Genomic DNA, 22,167 nt, shown 5'->3' on the forward strand with positions numbered 1-22,167 from the left:
AGTGGGCATGCAAGTGGGTGTGTTTGTGTGTGTGCAAGCTTTTGCAAGTGAGTTTGTGTGTTTTTGTGTGTGCACATATGTGCAAGTGTGTGTACAAGTGTGTGTGCACATGTAAGACCTAAGACCAAAGTACTAAAACCTGGCTTTGAGACTTTTTCAATTGAACATGTTTTTCTCTACGCCCAATCAATAATAAATATATTTCTCCAGGGGCAACATTTTTATTTCCACCAACAAAGTCTAATTTAACTATTACATTTAATGTAAACTTAAGTCACTATTTTCATCCCGAAATTTTCTTTATTTATTATTTTATATTATATTATTTATATTTTATATATTATTATATTATTATTTTATTTTATAAATAAAAAAGTTATTCCAAGGAAGAGTTTGAATTGCCTTGATGAGTTTGACGATGCTCATGTTTTTGGAATAGTGGAGTTTTCTTGTCAAAAGTTTTTACTTTGTTTTGGATTAATCATTATTATTATAACTTGTCTTAATTCTTATTAAATATTTCTCATTAAAGCTTATTGTTTCAGAATGATGACCCTTTTTTCTGCTAATTCTATGTGTTTTTTTTTTTCATTTTTAGTTACAAACAATTATAATTCAACTCAAAGTATTCAAGCTTTTTCATCTCAAGTCTTTCCTCTTCCGTAATTTGGAAGTTACCCTCAAAAACTCCTTTGGACTCTCGACTATGAACTTTGATTTATAATGCAGGAACTGTGTGTGACGAATGTCCCGCCATCCTCTCTTTCCACAGCAATCCATCACTGTTTTTTTCTGCTGCGTTTTTAGATGAATACTGAAGCTTCCAGAGACGCAGCAGGTCGCTGGATGGAGCAAACAAGAGATTACATTTCCTGTTTACATCGCTTTGATTGCTTATTTTCTTCTGGGAATTCCCTGTTTTCTCTTTTAAATGCCTGAGCCCTGTGAGTCTGCAACACCAGATCTGCTTTCGTGCTTCCAGTTGTCACTTATTTCATCAGCGCTCAAGATGTTTAGTCTCCTCCTCCTGAGGGAGAACTTGGTCTTGGACTCAATGTTCTGATACTTAGATCCTGAGCCCCAAAGACCGTTTTTTTTATCTCAGATGAGATAAAGGTGCTTGAGTCACGATCACAAGCGTTCTCTTCTCTCCTACCTTTGTCTTTCTCTCGCAGGTCGCTGAGGTAGTCCAGCAGCTCAGCATTGGCCTGGACACAGTAGACCTCCCTGGTCTGCAGACCTCCTCCACACAGGCCCGTTAGGTTGCTTCGCCGACGGTCCTGTTGGCTCAGCAACAGGTCAACTCTGCAGTCGCCCCACTCCGTGGTCCTCCAGGTGAAGCTGGAGAGGGAGAGAGAGAAACCCAGTTGAGATGGATTTCAAATCCGAGACTCTAAGGAGAGAAATGCTGCTCATGATAACACTTTAATATAAGATTAAACATAGCATTGTGTGAGAGATCAAAATAATGAAGCAAGTTTCATAAGCAAATAGGTCAAAAACATACAAAACAACAATTAAAACATTGAAATTAAAATGTTTTTAACGCTTTTGTTATCTCAGGGTCAACACAAGGGATACCAAAAACACTGCTTGTTTTCTGAGATAACACAAAGTTATTTTTTTAAATATGTGTAAATAAGTAAATGTAATACAAAGAGAAAAAATTAAATAAAACAAATAACATTTAGTTGTCTGTTCATGTAAGTAAATGTATGTATTCAGCATAACAAACCAAAGACAAAAAATAACATTTAATAACTCAAGTATTTGAAATAAATTCAATCAGACTCACCGTGGTTAGCGTATATTTGAAAAACTATAAAAATGTAATTGAACTCAGAGGGAGACTCACGCAGGGCAGGGTGGTACGCTCTCGCCCACGGGCCCGCAAGGCTCCGCCTCCTCAAGTGGGGGACACTCCTCGCCCTCCCCCACAGGGAACTGCAGCACCTGTCTGGTTCTGGTCCGGTTGCCCGGGGGGGTCTGAGGGTCCAGGCATTTTTTAGAACACGGGCTCCAGTCCGTCCAGTCGGTCAGCTGACAGTCTTTCGGGAGGACGCAGGACTGGATGGTGGGCGGGACTTCTCTCTGGGTGCACGAGCTGAAAACAAAAAATAATAGAATAAGAAATATATATAAACAGAAAAAAGATGATAGAAATTCTACTTCGCAACATGTCAGCCTAACACTCTTGTGACATCGATGATGGATTGTGTTGCTTCATGTTGACCAGAAGTCCTTGACTGCGGAGTCGTTAAGGAGCGTGATCCGAAGTTCGCGCTCTTCATCTGATCTTCAGCAGGGACTCGTCTCCTGCTGCACATGGGTGGGAATATTCCTACTCAATCTGGAAGTCTCTTCCCTGGAGGCGATCTGGCTGATGAGCCATTAGTGCTAATTACAGCTCTGCTTCATTTAGAAAGCTCTCATTTAGATGCTGCCGCGGTGCTTCACCTCCAGCGACTCAGACTTTCTTTTTTGTTTGGTCTCGTCTCCGCCGCCTGCAGACACCTCTGCGCTCGGAGAAGTCGCTCGTCAACGCGGGAACAGCGAGGAGGTGGTGACGGACCGAGAGCGATGCGGCAGCGACGACGCTGCTCGATCAGCGCAGAAGTAGGTCAACTCGAGTTTGTATCAACGTTCGACAGACACTTTGTTCGACTCTTTTTCCCGACTCCCGACTCATGTATCCGAGGAGCCACAGATCTGACTCAAGTGATGACTCGAGTCTCTGTCACTCACCAGGTAAAATGTTGTGCGGTACACTTTGGCCCAGAGTAAACATTGTTTTTTTCATTCACTTTATTTTAACTGTTTATTTTCTGCTTGCTTTTTTTGTTGTTTCACCAGGAGTTTTATTATCACTGTTAGATTAAAATTATTATACACTATACACCATACTTAAATTAATGCTAAAAGATAGAGCTTAAACGTTTGAATACACATTCACAATCAACATTTCACTCCAGACTGATACACTGTTTCAAGATAAGATAGAAACAGAATTAGAGATATGACACCAGTTATTTAAAACATCTGTTTATCTGCCAATCACACCTTAAATCGTAGATCAAAGAACGAAGCAAGACACATCCGGGAAAGGGGGGCTAAAAGACTGAAACCCCCACCCGAGAACATTTGAATGATTAGATGACAGGAAGACAAATTAGGAAGTTCTCTCTACGGGGGATCGGGACACAGGGAACTTGAAAGAACCATTTGCTCAGAAAGGACGACCCCCTGGGCAGGAAATTTGCCTTAAATATAGGGATGTTTCTACAGATCGGGAGCTTTTTTCCCGTGACCATTGACCTGTACAGTCGCCGGAAGATAGTGTGTCTGGTCGCGATCGTAAAGCTTGTATTTCTTTTGACTTGGAGCGGCGAATAAACGACCCGTGACACACTCTTGATTGTCCATCTTTCTCCACGAAGCGAAGTATAAGAACCGGAAGTTACGTCGTGTTGGAGCGACCGGAAATAAGAAGTTTAAGAACTTAATGAAGTGAAATGAAATCCTTGACAACTATCTTCTCAGGATTCAAACCGACAACATTCAAATCTGGTTGTTTTCTGCTGCTTGGGTGAGATCATTGTTTACTGATGTCCGCGGACACGTCACTGAGGCTCCTCCGATGAGGACGGAGTCAGCGTCAGTTGGGGTTAGAACTCACATCCGATGATCCATTATGAAGTGAATCTTTTCATTATTGCTCTGCTGCTCACATCACATATTTCAAAGAATCCACGAAAACAAGCAGAGCCCTCAAGAGCTTCTGTGTTCATGCTTGTTTATTTCCAGCTGGAAGATGCAGAGATGGTCTCTCAGAGAGCAGAAGGGGAACAAACCGGAGTCATTGGCCGGCCATATCAAGGCGAGAGGCTTCTGCGCTTCATTTTCAATGTCCTTTGATGGACATCTGCTGCTCTCCATGGCACAGACAAACTTCTCTGCTTCTTGCATCATCACCTTTAGCGAGAATCAACCGCAGGGAGAACCTGGTTTCATCACTTCCAGCTCCTCCAGGGATCAGCTCCTCCGAGCCTTCCCAAGACTCTACATTTCACCGGACAAGGTTAAGCAAGTTTGGAAGTGAAAGCTCAGTGAGAGAGCCGAGAGGGAGGAAACTACTTTAGAGTGTCTGCTTTTGAGTTCTGAAGAGCAAGTGTAGAAAAAAATGTAAACTTTTTTAACAATAGTAATTACAGATACACTCACTTTTGTTTTTTTTCACCATGAAACTATTTTTAATTATCAACTTTCTTTATACAGGCGTCTGACTAAAGATACAAACTGGGCCGTGAGTTGAAATCCTCGTTGTGTAAGGATCCAGGTTCATCTCAGGACCGCTGTGAGGCTGAAGGCAGATTTGGAGAACACAATTGTTTGATGCTCTAACCAGGCAGCGACTTCTGAGAAGTCAACCCAGAGCCAACATTTGGGAGGAGGCGAGCTGCTTTGAAAGCGTGCTAATGTCGGGGTGTAGTTTGCAGCCCCACAGAGAACCAAAGAATCAAGTCCTGCACCACTGAGAGCAAAACATTTAAACATCTAGCTTAGAAGAGTTTGAGACATGCTGGGCAGAGAATTTGTTCGTTTTCTCTAGTTTCTCTAAAATTGTCTGTTGGACTGTCAGATCTTGGAATTTGTAAGAACAACACAAACATATTTTGGACTCACCTGCGCCCGACTGCACTCCCATTCCTGTGCACGCAGATCACATCCCGGGTCTGGTAGCCCACCTGGATGTCCCAGAATGGACTCTCTTGCCGATTAAGGCGGTTCCTGGTTCGTTTCTTCTGGATCAGCTCCCTCGTCTCAGGATCTTTGACACCTGACTTCTCCCGAGATCCGTCGCCCTTCCCTTTCCGACGTTTGGCTTGGCGAGTCTTCCGCGTTTCCTGCAACACACAGGGAGTCCACTGTGCAATCTTGAGGCTGTACATGTTCTCAGGTCCTTTGCAGGGACCAGGTTTGCAGGACTGGAACTCAGTGAGATTGGTACACGAAGCTCCCCCGAAAAGAGGAGGCACCAGGACGCTTCTGACTCGGTTGCGGAGGCCGGTCCCACAGGTTTTGGAGCAGGAAGTCCATGGGGAGTACTCGGACACCACGCAGTCCTGTGGGCACGGGATGAGGCACGCCTGCTCCAGGCGCGGTTTAGGTTCGAAGTATTCACAGATGGTGTCGTCTGCGAGCGACTCGTCGGATTTAAGAATACAATCCACCTCGCGAGTCTGGATGCCCTCCTCACCCCCGCTGCATATAGTTGGACGCAGGGTCCCAAAATTCCTCGCTGAGACAGAGACACATTCGTTCCAGGCACCGAGTCTCCAGTCGTACAGGTCCTTGTGCCAGTCGCACACGCGGAAACAGTTCCTCTGGTTGGACGGCCGCTCCGCCTGCTCGCAGTTGTTGTAAAGCGTCGTCCAGCCGTCCACGTGGGCGCACCATACCGCCCGGCTCTGGCTGCCACCGGGTCCGCAATCGCTTCCCATGCAGCGTCCCCAGGATCCTGTGGAAGACCAGACGACAAGTTAACCAAGGAGACACCGGGGGGGGAGACACCTGATAAAAAACAATTTTATTGGTTTTGTAAAGGAGGTAAGACGGAGCCCAGAGGTAGCAAACAGGTCAGTATCTTTCATTACAACAGATCAGCAGCAGTTACCTGCAACCTAAGGTCACATTCATGGACTAAATCAAATATTTGAGTTTTAAATTGGAAAGCAATAACTAGCTGTGTGGTTATTGGATATCATTTGATAAATTAAATCACTTTTACCCACAATTCTTGTCCATGTTTTGTTGTTATTGTTATGACTGTGAGCTTTTTTGTCACTTGATTTAAACTTTTGTACATTTACTGTCCTTTGACTTTAAATACATATTATAAGAGATCGGTATTTAACTTGTCTTTTGTAAATTTTGGTTTAAAATTCAAGGTCACATATTTTATCTATGATTCTGCCTGCAGTTCATCAATGTCATCCCTCTGTAGCTCACTCCTTCTTCTCTCACTTCCCTCTGTTGTCTGACTCCAAGTCAAACTTGTTTTTACCACCAGCTTGGGCGGACATGGAGAAAGTGCTTGGCTGGAGAAACATAAAAGAGAAGCAGAAAGAGAAAAGTTTGCTGACAGCGGAGAATCTGTTTTACGCTCGGCGAGGAGACTCATTAGCTGAACCGGCTGTGATCTCTGGACTATCGATGCCACGGGAGGAAGAACAGATCACGCTAATTAGCTTCGGTGACATTTCGGCTCTCCAGCCATCGATTATTAAAGCAGGTGGTTGACTGGGAGTGGGACGACGGACCCGACCGGAGTTAAGAACAATAACAGATCCTGCTCGACTTCCCTGGTGTTTCTCTGTACTGACTGCGACTTGGAACACTGAACCATCTTGTAACTGCTGCACCTGGAGAGCATCTGTCTCCGCTCTCACCCCACAAGGCTCCGACCAAGGTCTTTGATCAGCCCATGGCTTCTCACAGCTAGACAATCCTTTTATTGCCCCAGACCGCGAGTCAAACCTGTGGTCTCACATTCTCGCCTGCTGAGAACCTGACTTTCCAAAGGTTCTGCAAGGACTAAAGAAGGTTCAGGTTGTGGTCCAGGTTAATATGTGGACTAGTTCGGCTGCTACCTGGATCTAAAGGTCTTCAACCTGCCCAACGTCCCTCAAAACACCTTCAGAGACAGACTTAAGACTCTAGGACAGCGGACACTATGGAAAGGTGTATCTATTGTTATCACATGAATCCAGATTCCATCAAATGATCCAGACCTTCTGTTCACTCCAAGAACTGATGGTTCTCCTGACTCAAGCTTTTTTACTTTTACTGCACTAAGGCAACCAAGGAAACCTTTGTACGGAACCCCTATGGGGAGATTAAAGAAAGAAAAGAAAGGATCTCAAGAAGTTAAAAAAAGGTCTTTAAAAGTACACTTTTCTCATCTTTTAAGCCAAACCTCTCGAGATATTTTCATTTATGGCTGCTGAGGACTTCTTTTTTTGTTTTTCGTTAAAAAAAAAAAAGCCAGATGATGAAGGACGACTTGAAAGACTTCTTGCGCTTAAGAGCGATTCCTGAAATGGAAGTAGAGAATCACAAATAAAGTGCGGATTATTTGTGACATCCCAGACCTTTAGGCTTTTTGCTCATCTGTAACAGTGTTCTTGTGTAAGGTACAGTTCAGGCACAGCAAACATCACTTTGAGGCGGCCAATGGGCCACTCAAGTTTCTTGATGGCCATATGTTGGACGTATTCCACACCTTTGCCGTTTTATCCAGCTCATCTTGTTTAAAAGGAAGGAAAACTTCTGTGGAATTGATCTTATCACTTAAATGAATTTAGCAATATTTTGAGGTTTTCAGAATCAGCCCGTTGTTTTCTGACATCAAAGAGCCCCTTGCTTTTGATGTAAAAAAAAAAAAAAGTCAGCCAGAACTGTGCACATCCTCTGTGAAGAAATCCCCACCAGCATTCAACACTTTTTTTTTGGCAGTGCTCCTTCCAGGTAGCTGTCAATGGTGACGTTTGGATCAGATAGAACGTGGAACGCTGAATTCCTCTGAACGCCTGAACGCCTCTCACGACTCGTGGGCGAACCCCCAGAACATCAACATCATCTTGCAGATAGTACCTGCTTTATGGGTCTTATGCAATGGTTATATCTTCTCTCACGAACAGATCGTATTTCCTTGCACTTTAGTTCGAGCTCCAAGTAAAATTTAATGCAGCGCTCGATTGTTGAACAGTCAAACACATTGAACCAGAAAGACAGCACTTGTCTCGGGGTAACCCCTTGTAATAAAAAAAACTTTTAGAGATTTTAAACTTCTCAAGATATTTTCAACTTCTAGAAACCTTTTTTTTTTCGTTATTCCATGTCCCTTTAGGGCCCCAGAACCTTCTGGAACTTCCCTGGTGTCTGGAGAAGGTTTTTACTAATGAACCAGCTGCTGATTCTTCTCTGGTGAGTCCCAGCACCTCAGGGTCTAAAGCAGTTGCCCAAAGTGTTTCTTAGCTTCATGGTGGCGACCTCAGCTTTGAAGAGTTTGAACAGTCGGACATGCGACCTCTGACCCGGCCTCCGGTGAGGGTTTAATGAAAAGTTTTTAATGAAGAGCGAGTCTCTGCTGCTGAGTCTTTGCTGTCTCCCCCCCCCCCCCCCGACACTCACATTCTGCACCAGACGACAGCTTGCGTGGCCCCACCAAGGTCAACCCAATGAATCTGTTTCCACTTCTTCACTGACCCAAGAGTCCAAGTCATTTGTTTGTTAATGTTGACCTGCTATATCAGCTCTGCCATGTTTTTGTTATGTCTCTTTGAACTGACCCTTCCTGACCTCCTACGAGCTACGAACCAGAGTTGTTCGCAAGTCAAAGTGGATCAGAACTTTCTTTGGATGTTTATCGACGTCAGGACTTCGAACACATCACCACAGATAAAAACTGACATGACTGACGGGTTGTAGTATCAGCCAGGTTAATTGGCTACACTCGACATCAGCGTTACAACCGTCAACTCTCGGACCTCTGGCCTCAACTTGCGGAACAAACGATGAGGAGACGTTGGTGTTATGCATAAGTCAAACGGCTAAAAGTGAATTCATGTATATGTTGAGTTGCTCGCCCGGGATTCGTACTCCCACTCACTTCCAGTATAGAGTTCAGAGCTGTCGAGTCTCATCACCCCTGAGACGGATGATTCGCAGGTTCACACCAGAGCGCTGATGGCTCTTTTCGAAAGTGAGAGGAAGAAGTTTTTTTATGGTGAGATTCTACTGCAACTACAGCTCAACGATGGTTCTGGTTCTTAAGCCTGCTAGAACCATGTGTGTGCTCAACCGCGAAACCTACAAAACAAATCTGCGGTTGTCATTGATTAAGAGGTTGAATTATATGTTTTCTTCTCCAGTCACAACAGTCCTGTCGGGTCTAATGGGTCAGTGGTGCAGAAGAGACTGAGTAGAATATATATAATTCAGAGGACCGCTGGCCGGTACTTAACATCTGAAGGAATCATTTTAGCATCTTAACATTCATGGATGATTGTCAACCACGGCACCCTTTCACGGCGCCGTGGCCTGAGGCAGAGTGGCACATTCGACGTCGGCTGCAGCCCGACCCGCTCATTTGATCTGAATTTCATCATCGAATTGCTGCTTTCCAGATGTGAAGGAACTCAGATCACCCTTTGTTCGTCTACAAAACATCCCAGCAAGACGTGACATTCGATTTTGTGCGATTAGCATTCGGTCCAGTTAACCTTCCTGCTAATTGGAAGCGGCGACATAGCTCAGATGGTAGAGTGGTTGCCTGCAGTCCAAAAGGTTGCAGGTTCAATCCCAGCTCCAGACAAGCTGGTGTCGTTGTGTCCCTGAGCAAGACACTTCACCCTGATGGTGAACTTGGCGCAAGTGTGCAGCCTACTCACATCAGTATGTGTGAATGGCTGTCAAAAGCACTACTGAATTTACCCTTGCAGGACTAATAAGGGATTCTAAAAAAAAAAAAGATAATAATTGTGGTTTCTGCCTTGTTGGTTATGATCAAACAATGAACTTGAGTAACACAAAAGTGGGATTTATATTATTTAAAACATCATGTAGGCTGTGAAAAAAGCTCCATCACATAAAAAATAATGTATGCTGCTTTTATTTGATCTTTAATATCATCAGAACTGTAAGAAAATAGCAAAAATTAAGAAAAGCTGTTGTTTTAGTTTTTCCGGATCAATTTCTCTCGTCGAGGCTTCAATACAAGATACCATGAAGGTATTTGGATGTTTTTAAGTGTCTTTTTGGACAAAGATGAAGACAACTGAGCTCCAATTGCTACATTAAAATGAACAAACATTTTTGTCTTTAACTCGAAAAACAACAGATTACTTTGAAAATAATCCATACCCTCAGTCGACAAGAAGGTGAGTAGAAAATGAGTGAAGTTTGAATATGGTGTGAACTAACGCTTTAATATTTCAGGTCTTTGTAAGTTCTTTGGCAGCATCATGTGACTCTCTAAATAAACTGATGCCTGTCGTGGTCGTTCTCAGCGGATAGTTTTCGCGCAGGTTTTGGTAAACAACTCGGAAACAGCATCTTTTCCTGGCTCTGATGAACGAGGTGAACGATCTGCTGGTGTAACGTGAGTAAAAGTCCTTCTCTGAGCTGCAATCAACAAGATAATTGGTCCAATAAATAAGAACAACAGATCGCTGGTTCAATAATTAAAGAGCTGATTATCTCATTTAGCTTAGATTGTTTTCTCCGACGACTGGTTTCAGACTCACATGAGACTGTCGCGCTATGCAGCAGCTCCTTGATAGATGATATTTAGAGTGCACAATAACCATGATACACTTGCTGTTTGTGTGTGTGTTTGTGTGTGTGAGTGTGTCAGCCTAATACAATAGAATTGGATGTTTTTGCTTTTGCTTTGGCGACACGTCAGAAATTTTTAGCATCAGATAATGGTAATGCGGGGTTAAAGGTCAGGAGATGTTAGTGTTGTGAGGGTGAGTTGTGAAGTCCAGGAACTCCGGTTGAGTCAGCCAACAGAAAGTTGATCTTGTGTGTGTTTTGTTGCACCTGTGCAGTCTGTCGAGGTACAAACAACGGTGAGCTGATGCAAACAAACAAACAGCTAAAAACAAAAGTCCTCCAGCGTTTGGCCACTGTACCCACTCAGGTGTTGTTGACTCAGATGTGTGCTGACAGATGCCCCGGGGAGCTGGGACAGCCTGGCTGTGTTTTCCGCGAAGAAGACTGCAAGAGAGACGATGAGCACACACAGCCGGGGTTTGTTGTTGTGCGCTCAACACAGATCCCGAGCCACAGTGTTGTGTGAAGTTTGGTGTAAATATTTTTTAACTATTCATCAAGACTGAAGCAGTCGACACGACATCACTGAAGGGAAAAATACTTTCTAACATCTAAGACTTTGTACAAAATAAGGTCATAACCATTATTGGGAAAGTTTACTTTCTGGGTGAACGAAGTTCAGTTCAAAATTTTAAATGAACTAGTTCTGTTCATTGTTCATAAGCCTATTTTTCTGGATATAATAAAACTAGTTCACACCTTTGTTATATGTTACTAGGAGCTTGTTTGTTTTCAAAATCATATATCAATCATCTAACCAAAGTCAGCAATTGTATCTGATTTAATTGTCATATTAGAAACAATGAAAGTAAACGGAAATACAACAACAGGAATTTGTTGTGGAACATAGTTAAGAATAGAATAAATGTGAATAAAATAAGATGAATAAAATACAATAGAATCAGCAATTCGTACATTGAAGTGGGAATATTATAATAAATACATAAATACAATAGCAAGAGTCAGGACATCTCATTTTGAATCAGGGTCTACATCCACAGCAGCAGTGATGCATTCATAGTCCTGATGTGCAGATTTTATTTTTTAAAGTCGGCTCCTGTCAACGTACCAGACAAAGATGAACAGAGATAATGTGACATTCATGGACACCAAGCGTTCATCAGGTAAAAATATGCTCAGTTCACATTTGTCCAAAACATAAACTAGTTAAAATATTGTTTAATGAACTCATCTTAAGGTACAACACTGGTAATGACTATGTATTATAACATTTCCGCAGCGTCACTGAGGGATTAAAGTTTAGAGTTTAGAATTAGGCTATGAATCACTTAAAAGCAACAGTTAGCATGATGATGTTTTCGCGCTCAGGCTAACACTTTTAGCTCAGACTGCTAACACCTGTTCCACAGGTGTGCGTGTTGATTATGTTCCTCACAGCTTCAACGCGCTGCTGAGAAAAATGACGTCAGTCTGAACAGAGACTCGATTAAAACTTGACAACAGCCGTTCATTAACACGGTACACAATCCTTGTGGAGTTAGCGAAGTGAAACTTTTCAAAGCGTTGAACTGCAACGACACATAAATGAGTGCAAAAACATAAAGTCAAAGGTGCTTCTAAGAAAAGAAGAAGAACTCGACACTCGACGTCCGTGTTTGTTTCACGCGTAAATACATTAAGATGAGGTGGAGGAGGAGTCTTGAAGACTCAACAGTACTTACTGCCTCAATAAAAAATCTTTTCAAAAGAATGCACAACACTGTCTGTGATATAATCTAAAGTAACAAAGTCTTTGTAACAGCCAAAACATGAAAAAATAAACATCTTGAAATTAAACTTCTGCTAATAATTTCAAGGGTTTACAGTGGCGTAGTGGTTGCTGGTTCACCGCCAAAGTGTGTATCCACATGCTCTCATGGGTTTACTCTGCGCACGATTTAAAAAATATATAAGATCAAATCTTTCAAATAGATGAGTGAGGAGAGATTAGCAAGTTTCTGAACATGAAAGTCAATTTTTACAGTGAAACCTGGGATTACTTCCATGACATTAACGATTGTCTACGTTTCTGTAAATCCTTCTCTGATACTAACATCCTGCAGTGAGCTTGTCGTCGCAGATAATCTTTTCATCTCTATTTTTATGGATTAACTGGCGCTGCCTGGATCTTCTTAATGGGGAGGGCTGAAGAGGAAGAGCTGAACATTAGCAGCTCTCAGAGGAACAATGTGTGTTTGGATCTGTGCGTCGCTGCTGCAGGGACTTCTGATGTTGTTGCTTTATAGCAATGATTTTTAACAAATACACGGTAAGATCTGCCACCCAGAGGAGCTCCTGGGATTAGATTACACCCCCCACTATTCATCACCTTAATCTGGCTGGAGCCTCCGGTGGGCATTCCAAAAACAAGAACCAGAGTGAGTCACACAGGTGAGCGTACGTTTGTAACGGAGTCACAGATGAAAGACTCCTCCCAGAAGAGCCGCTGTGTGGGCTTGATTAAAGAACAGTTACAGAATACTGGAGAGGAAATGGAGGTCATTAATGTGCCTCACTCTGTGACGGGAGCCCATGTGGCTTTAATGAAAAATTGGGGAGGCATCATTATTTCGGCTGAGCTGCTCTGTGAATCAACCGTCGGAGATAGAAGATTTTTCCTGGAACTCTTCGGCAACATAAAGCTCGGGGTGACAATGATAACGAGCGTCTCTGATTCTTCTGCCGTCACTCAGAGAAGGAGTGACAAGTGAAGGAAATCAAACTGAGAAAAGTGTGTTATGGCAGGTCACCTCGGGTCGCGTCAAGCAAGTTCACGGATCACTGGGCTTCGACTCTTGATGTGGTCGCGACTTGGAAACTCTGTCGGCTCCTGCTAAGACTCAGGGTAGAACGGTTTTCAGAATGTTTGCTGGACTAAAGAGGTACAATAGGAGGAGGCCCTGGGGCAAACCTAGAATTTTCTGGAGAGCGGCAGTCAAAGTCAGTTTATTGGATCATCGTTGAATTGCTAGGATGTTTAAAATGCCATCATTTTGTTGTGATGTACAAAAAATATGTTGTTAATTTTATGCTAAATTGACAATTATAACAATCATTATCAATTAACAGCTTTAATGGATGAAGATTCTGAAGGTTCCAGAACCACACGGGCAGTTGTTGGTGACCCGGTGAGGTCCATTGTCCAAGATTCTGTCAAGGCAGCAGTGGCTTGGAGGGTTTTTGGACGGTGATCATTGATATCAGAGCCAAGTTGGATTCCTGTCACGTCCACATGTACAAGCTGTCTTACATTACCACACACACACACACACACACACACACACACACACACACACACACACACACACACACACACACACACACACACACACACACACACACACACACACACACATACACACACACACACACACACACACACACACACACACACACACACACACACACACACACAGCAGGCTGCAGCCTTCTGTTAGCCCTTCTCAAGCTCGCCCTCGTATCATGTAGCTGAAGTGTGAGATCAGACGAGAATACAGGAACGATATCGTGAAAGAAGCTGCCGAAAATAAGAGCGGTTTGACCTCTGCTGCCTCCTGTGAGCAGAATCTCGAAAATCAGACTCTGCGATTAGACTCTCGGAATCTGAAGCTGATGCTGGTTTCATCGCAACAAATTTGAGTCAATATTGGACAAACAAACTCTCCTGACTGAAATAAGAGACCTCTACATCTCACCCTCCTTTAGGAGATTATGGACTAGAAGGATCTTTGTGTCAACCTCAACACCAGCCTGGACCTCTCACACCACATCATCTTATCAAGTTAAAGTGATAGTTCACCCTGATTTCACTTTTGTACTCACCTTCATGGCCATTAATGTTGGGATTAATCCGTTCCTTTCTGGCGTTAAACAGAAATGTATGTCCGTATTAACCATTGCGAACGGAGCTCAATTTCCTTCGTCCAAAAAGACTTAAAAACATCCAAATACATTCATACGCCATATGAAGAAAACGCCTTTCGCGACCGTCATATGGACATACATTTCTCTCTCTAACTCCAAAAACACATGAAAATAATTGCAATCCTTAGTCGACATGAGGGTGAGTAGAAAATGAGTTATGATGAACTATCCCTTTAAGTGTGCTAAAGGTTCTCCGTTGTGGCTTGGACTAGACATCGTTTATGTAGCCACCTGAACTCACATGGAGAAGGTCTAGACCAACATAGTGTCCACCGGCACCAAGGTGTCCTAAGAGACCATAAGATTAGCGCCGGGCCTGATCCATGAATGGAAAAAAAAATCTTTGTTCCTTTCGAAAGGAGTATGAAACTGGTAGTAGCTCCCGGGATCACTCAGTGCTCTTGGTGTAGCTCGCGAAAAGGCTTGTGACCACTGGTCAGGACACACACGGTTGGAAACATCTCCCCTGACGACAGAATCCACGGACGAGTGTGACCGAACCTCCCCACCTGGCACTTCTATAAAAGTCTAATTTATTCTTCGCGAGGCGAGGGTCCGGTGGATCCCCCCCCCCTCCCCCCGAGTCGTCTTTTCACAATGACTTTTTGGGGCAGGACGGTTCACGCGGAGTTAACCGCGTGTCTGCGAGCTCTGCGGCGTAATGAGACATTTCTGGAAACCTCGACTGTGACAGCGTCACTGACTGCTGCTCCTCTGGGAAGTCTTGTTAGGATGTTGAGCTATAATTGCACTATATGTAAGCAAAGGGAGAGGGGTGTGTGGGGGGGGTGCACCTGCAGGAATTCTACTCAGACCAGAGAGCAAGTTTCTAAAATTCACTTCTTCAATTAAATTCTAATTGCGGCGACCACAGGGGCGAATGATTGATCACTGTGAAAGCTGTCAGCGCACTCCCAACACCCCGCCCCCACACTTTAAACGCCCGAAATAGAGCCCATGATTGACAGATGCTTCTCCCGAAGGACAGCAGACGCTAGCTTGTGCTAATTTGTGCCACTGCCTACGTTCGCGAAGTGTGAAATTCCTGAGAGAGTCGACCACACTTGTCAGGAGCTTTGATGGAGTAGAGGAGGACTCTGCTGCAGAAGTCTCAGGAACCCTTCGTGTTTTCTATCTCACGAATATTAGTTAAGTCCCGATGACGGACACACGTCCGCCCTGATATAACAGCTGCTGTTCTCGTCCTCACAACACCAACTGACAATGTCTCAACCATCATACGCATGCCAGGAGGACGGTTCTGTCCTTTTCACTCACACCTCTTTACTCCTCAAGCAATCGCACTGTCCTAGACAAAATATTGTGATCCTCTTATTCTGCATCTGTAGCACACCAATGTTACGTCCGCTAGAGAAGTCCGGGACACTACTGAAGACTGCTTGTCCAAATCTTGGCTTGGACTTTCTTTCGAGGACAAATCTACAACAGCATTAAGGACCGCTGAAGAAACAGCTTGTCCATTGGTTCAATTCATAAATACATTTTTTATTTTTTAGCCACATCCACCAACAGCTAGCACAGTGGCTCAACACCCACATTTCCTGATTCCACCACAGGTGACCACTAATGAAGGAGAATCAATCACTCTCTGGCTCTCTGATAGCAATATCAGAATTTGCATATGGGACATGGACAGAAGAAAATGTTGAACACTCATACTCTGGTTTCCAGCCTCTAAAGATTTATTAGATCAAGTCGTGACTGTCAGGACTGTTGTGACTGTTGAAACTGTGTTGTGACTCTTTCGTTACTTTGTCTTAGCTGTTTCGTGACTGTTTTGTGACTGTGTCAGGACTGTGTCATAACTGTCGTGACTGTATTGCGACTGTGTCGCCATCGCGTCACAACTGTGTCGTGACTGTGTCGCGACTGTGTCAGGAATGTGTTGTGACTCCTGAATCAATCCTGGTTTAGAGTGTAGATGACTGTCGAAAGACCTGATTGTAGGATGACTGACTCCTTTTCTTAATGTTGAGGGAATGACCACTTGTGTTTACGAACAGACATCCTGGCCGATGTAAACACTGAAATATTTCCCGGCACAGAGTTGAACCTACATGTCAGGGTACAGGTGCGACACTAACAACTAGGTAATGAAAGCATGACTTCAAACTCCACGTCGTCAGGATGTCACACCGGTGTTGAGTTACTGTCAGAGGCAGGTGACATCTTCGATGGTGTGAGCGCTGATGAGAAACCGAATGAGTATACGGGATGAAAGCGATCGTTCTTTCTCCATCACACACTCAACAGCTGCACTTAACGTCACACCCTTGTCTAGCTAAACATGCCTGGCATATTTGTTTTTGTTCAAACGATGACGATTATGGCGGATGGCACTAATTCCCTGATGCAGCGTCGGAATTCCTCTCACGCCATCTCGGGAGGACGGCTGGATCAAGGCTGACAGATAGTGAGACTTAGGAAATCATACATGTTTAATCACAGTTATGCTCGTAAGTGTTGTAGCTGCTGATGCTAACAGCAGGTACACTAATGGATACACAGAGAATAAAGTCAGGCAGAGATGAAGCTCCCGTGGTTTAACAGAGATTATTAAAGCTTTCTCGACAATGAAACCAGATTTTTTATTTTGTGGCGTGACGAGGCTAAGCTGACTGATTTCAAACACACGTATGTTCATGTTGCACGTGTAAGGACTGCAAATATTACGCGGCCAATCTAATATATAGCATTAAGGTATTTGACAACATTTTATGCAGGGATGTCAAGTTTCAGAAAATGACAAGAGTGACATTTCAGTGTCAAGAGGCGTTGGGAGTGAGGGGGGTTACATATTTAGATGTTGATTTCTACAATTTAAATGACTTATGTCCTCACCTCCATGCCATCTATAGAAAAAACCTGTCATTGTTGAGAATGTCATTTGACAAAGATGGTTTGAAAAAACGTTATTTAATGAATAATTTCTTTAAAAGTTTGTTTTTAATTGCTGTTCTACTTTGTGGGATATATATTCTTCATCTTCTGGATGAATTATATTGCAGCTATTAATAGTAACTTTGGCTAATTACTGATTTATAGCATTATAAACCTGTCATCTTTGACAATAACTGTAATATTATGTTTTAATTATCAATTTCTTTAGAATTCTACATTCAAATGTTGTGAAGTTGTATTAGTTAAAATCTTAAACCTGCCATTTTTTATTCTCTACAATCTAAATCTAAGATTGTATTGATATAAATACAGCAAAACGTTAATGAGAATTCTCACGATTTTAGTGTGGCTCATGAGTGAAGAATTCCAAGCCATGATTAGCTTGATAGCAGTATGATGGCTACATGTCCGTTTGTTTACGTCGATCACGGGCTGTTGTCTCTACCAGTGTGAGAAGTGGTGTTGTACTGAAAGATAGACCCGCCTTTTGTTGCTTCGGATTGGTAAATATTGCATGGCGACTTCAGTGATTGGCTAGATTTACACAAAAAGCACCAAAGATTATTATCATGAAAAAATAAATGTATACATTTGGATGGGTAAATATAAGCGTGAGAAATGTCAAGTTTGGCGTGTGGTGTGAGAATAGGTCAAATTGTGTGACTGTCACACTCAAAGCGTGAGACTTGGCTGCTCTGTTTGATGTTTATTGTCATAAAAATGGCTCAGTTTGATATTATACATTATTATTTTGTTATGTTTCTGTTGATTTACTAGCTAAGCTAGCGAGTACACAAACTTTATGGGAACACTTTCCATCTATCATGTGTTATGTGAGTTCACTAAAACACTAACTGCTAACAAAGCCAATCAATCTTGGACCCTCAAGTTAAACAAGCGGGACTACTGTGAAGGTAGTTTGTTCTCGAGTCACGTTGGTGGAGTGGTCAGCAGATGATGGTCATACTTCAAACACATGTGAGGCATCGTAAAAAAACACCATGACTGGCTGATCCTCTGGTGTCATGCTCAATGGCACCGAATCAGTGGAAAAACAGATTGGGAGTCACAGTTTAATCCACAGAGCCAACTTAATTGAATGAGAGAATCCTTACTCGCACATCTCCGGGATCAAGCGATTCATTCCGCTGGTGAGACTTAATGAGGCTTTGTTTCCATTGGAATTGAAGAGCTTTATAGACTAGAAACTAATTGCTCCTAATCATCTGTCCTTAATTTGCATGTTCCTGTAAACCGTTGTGTTATGTTAAAAGGCCAAGAACGTCTTTGTGATTCCACTATCCTGACAAATGACCTTTCCACGGCGCTCCCCTCGTCTCTAACCTTGTGCGTGTTGTTTCGGCGAAGAGACGAGCGAGTAAAACAACCTCACAGCGAGCAGGTGGCCGGAGCGCAGACGCTCTCGCTTCCACGCGGTGCCAGACTGACAAGCGGCAGCTTAATCAAATCATGAGGCAGAAATAAGCAGAGAGGAAGAGGCCACCTGCACGCTCCAGAGCTGCCGCAATGCTGCCACAACTCTTTTACATCCCAAGTCAACACCCCCCGCACACACCTCGATAATGGCCAAGATGTGTCTGATTAGAGAGGCTCCGGGAGACGGTTGCTAGGATATTGATGTCGGCCACAAGGCTTCATGCTTCCTTTGCTGAAAAGGTCTTCCCGTCAGATTCCCAGAATTGGATTTGTTAATCTCTCCGATCGTTATTTAATATCATGTGGTTGTCAGAAGGACGATGAAGATTAAAGCTTGAGTTGAACGTACGAGAACCAGGCCCACCTCCTCAAGCAGCATCTGACCTGCTGACCCGACCTATGTTTATAGTCGAGACGAATAATCTTATCAGAGAATCCAGGAAACATCTTGACAAGACCTCTTTACCCTTGTGTTATCTCTGGGTCAAGATGACCCGGAGGCCTGAAAACAAATGTGTTTGATGTATCTCTTGTGTTATCTCTGGGTCAAGATGACCCAGAGGCCTGAAAACAAATGTGTTTGAGGCATCTTTGTGTTATATCTGTGTCAATATGACCCGAAGGCCTGAAAACTAATTTCTTTGAGGTATCCCTCGTGTTATCTCAGGGTCAAGGTGACCCGATGGTCTGGAATATAAATGTGTTCGTGGTATCCCTTGTGTTATCTGACAAGGGATAAAGAGAAACTCTGAGCATCAGAACACACCTGCCAAGGAAACTTTTGTGTCAGAAATCTTCTTCTTGTCAATGAGAAAGTAAGATTTTAGTAAAGAAACATAAAAAAGTTGGTGTCGTGAAGGTGGTTTGAGTTCTGAGAAAACGCCTTCCCTGCTGAAGAATGTGAGGGCGTCTAAGAAACTGAGGGTCAGATTCACAGAGTACTTCCAGAATGTTGTGTCAATACAGAAGGTAGTTTATCTCATAGATGGCGCTGCCTGTACCATGATGCATTGCTACACGGCTACTAATAACCTTAAACAGGTGAGTAAATAAATCTTCATCATGAGCACGAGACTCTCATAAATAATCTCCTTCGTAGAGTGATTAGCATATTTCTCTACAGGGTATATATTTAGAAAAGCTCCCGCTCGACAGTTTGGCTGGATTGACCGCGGGGCCAATCGATGCCGGCGAGCAACTGTTTGTACACTTCAGCAGGAGCATAAATCTCAGTTCAACAACATCAAGTGCTGCACAGCTACACGCCGGCAGATTTAGAGAGTTGCCGGAGCACGTGAGCGGCAGGGAGTCCAAATCCATCTGGTGCTCGTGCCACACATATGTTTGCTGCGAGTGGACGACAAGGTTCCTGCTTCGCTGTAAAGCAACTTGAGAGAAGGTCAACGAGGAAAACTGTAGACGTTTAATTCATTAGCAACCTCGGCAAAGACACGTTATTATTTATGAATATGTATTTAATCTCCTCTGGTGATGTTTAATCTGAGGATAATTCATGAAATATAGTTGACTTTCTGAATCTGTTTGATATCAGTTATGGATTCAGCCTCAGACCCTCAAGAGTCATATTGAATTAACAGTATCTGAACCTCGTCTTCCTCTGCTCATATCTTCTTCCCGACTTTTAAAACAACATTCATCATAGGGCTTAGTGGCCAAAATAACATATCAGCTTGTTTTTCTTTTCGGTATAACTGAATTTGCCGGAGGTGAATACCATAGATTTACGATGCTTAAGATGTTAAAGCAAAAATATTTATTGATTATATCACGCTGGACATAAATAAACCTTTATGTAAAGCAAAAAAAAACAAAGAGTTTTAAAACTTGTCATTTAGCACAATAATGAGGTACATCAAAGTTTTTAATAAGCATTATTCATGTGCAATTATTCAGACGTAAGAGTTACAAGGGGGATGACATCCTTGACAAGGTGGAATGTTACAGTGTTTTTTTTTATTTTATCTTTAACCACTGCTCGCTCTTTTTCTTATCCATGTTCTTATAATCCTGACTGCTCACTACAGAAGAGTTATGAGTGTGTAGAATGAAAACAACCCCCTTAACAACCTTTATCACAGCCTTCATCACAATCTTTATCACAATCTATATCACAACCTTCATCACAACCTTCATCGCAACCTATATCACAACCTTTATCACAACGTTTATCAGATCCTTCATCACAACCTTTATCACAACCTCCTTAACAACCTTTATCACAACCTTCATCACAACCTTTATCACAACCTTCATCACAACCTTCATTAAAATCTTAATCACAACCTTCATCACAACCTTCATTACAACCTTCATCACAACCTTCGTCACAACCTTCATCACTACCTTTATCACAACCTTCATCACAACCTTTATCACAACCTTCATCACAACCTTTATCACAACCTTCATCACAACCTTTATCACAACCTTCATCACAACCTTTATCACAACCTTCATCACAACCTTTATCACAACCTCCTTAACAATCTTTATCACAACATTCATCACAACCTTCATTGTAACCTTCATTACTACCTTCATCACAAACTTTATCACAACCTTCATCACAATCTTTATCACAACCTTCATCACAATCTTTATCACAACCTTCCTCACAACCTGTAGCACAACCTTCATTTATCACAACCTTCATCATAAACTTCATCAGAACCTACTTAACAATCTTTATTACAACATTCATCACAACATTCATCACAACCTTTATCACAACCTTCATTACAACCTTTATCACAACCTTCCTCACAACCTTTATCACAACCTTTATCAAAACCTTCATCACATCCTTTATCACAACCTTCATCACAATCTTTATCACAACCTGTAGCACAACCTTCATTTATCACAACCTTCATCATAACCTTCATCAGAGCCTCCTTAACAATCTTTATTACATCATTCATCACAGCATTCATCATAACCTTTATCACAACCTTCATCACAACCTTTATCACAACCTTCATTACAACTTTCATAACAACCTTCATTGCAAAATTTTTCACAACCTTCATCCTAACCTTCATTACAACCTTCATTGCAACCTTTATCATTACCTACACCACAACCTTTATCACAACCTTCATCTCAAACTTCTTCAAAACCTCCTTAACAATCTTTATCACACCTTTAATCACAACTTATATCACAATCTTAATCACAACCTTTATCACAACCTTCATTGCAAACTTTATCAAAACCTTCATTGCAAACTTCATTACAACCTTCATCGCAACCTTTATCACAACCTTCATCACAACCTTCATTACAACCTTCATTGCAACCTTTATAACAACATTCATCATAATCTTCATTACAACCTTCATCACAATCTCCTTAACAACCTTCATCACAACCTTCATTACAACCTTCATTGCGACCTTTATCACAACCTTCATCACAACCTTCATCACAACCTTCATCCCAACCTTCATTACAACCTTCCTCACA

At 42.5% G+C, this 22,167-nt stretch overlaps 1 protein-coding gene across 1 annotated transcript in view; it reads right to left on the reverse strand.

Moving 5' to 3' along the window:
* Positions 1-22,167, reverse strand: part of thsd7ab (thrombospondin, type I, domain containing 7Ab) — a 123,184-nt gene that overhangs the window by 71,676 nt on the left and 29,341 nt on the right. The window contains exons 2-4 of the mRNA XM_087778966.1: positions 4,684-5,518; positions 1,856-2,104; positions 1,157-1,341 (exon numbers count right to left, since the gene is read on the reverse strand). Coding sequence (XP_087635092.1) covers positions 1,157-1,341; positions 1,856-2,104; positions 4,684-5,518 — 1,269 coding nt within the window. The remainder of the gene's footprint in view (positions 1-1,156; positions 1,342-1,855; positions 2,105-4,683; positions 5,519-22,167) is intronic.

The sequence above is a fragment of the Callionymus lyra genome, chromosome 17 (assembly GCF_982586985.1).
Source record: "Callionymus lyra chromosome 17, fCalLyr1.hap1.1, whole genome shotgun sequence".
NCBI classification, from domain to species: Eukaryota; Metazoa; Chordata; class Actinopteri; order Syngnathiformes; family Callionymidae; genus Callionymus; species Callionymus lyra.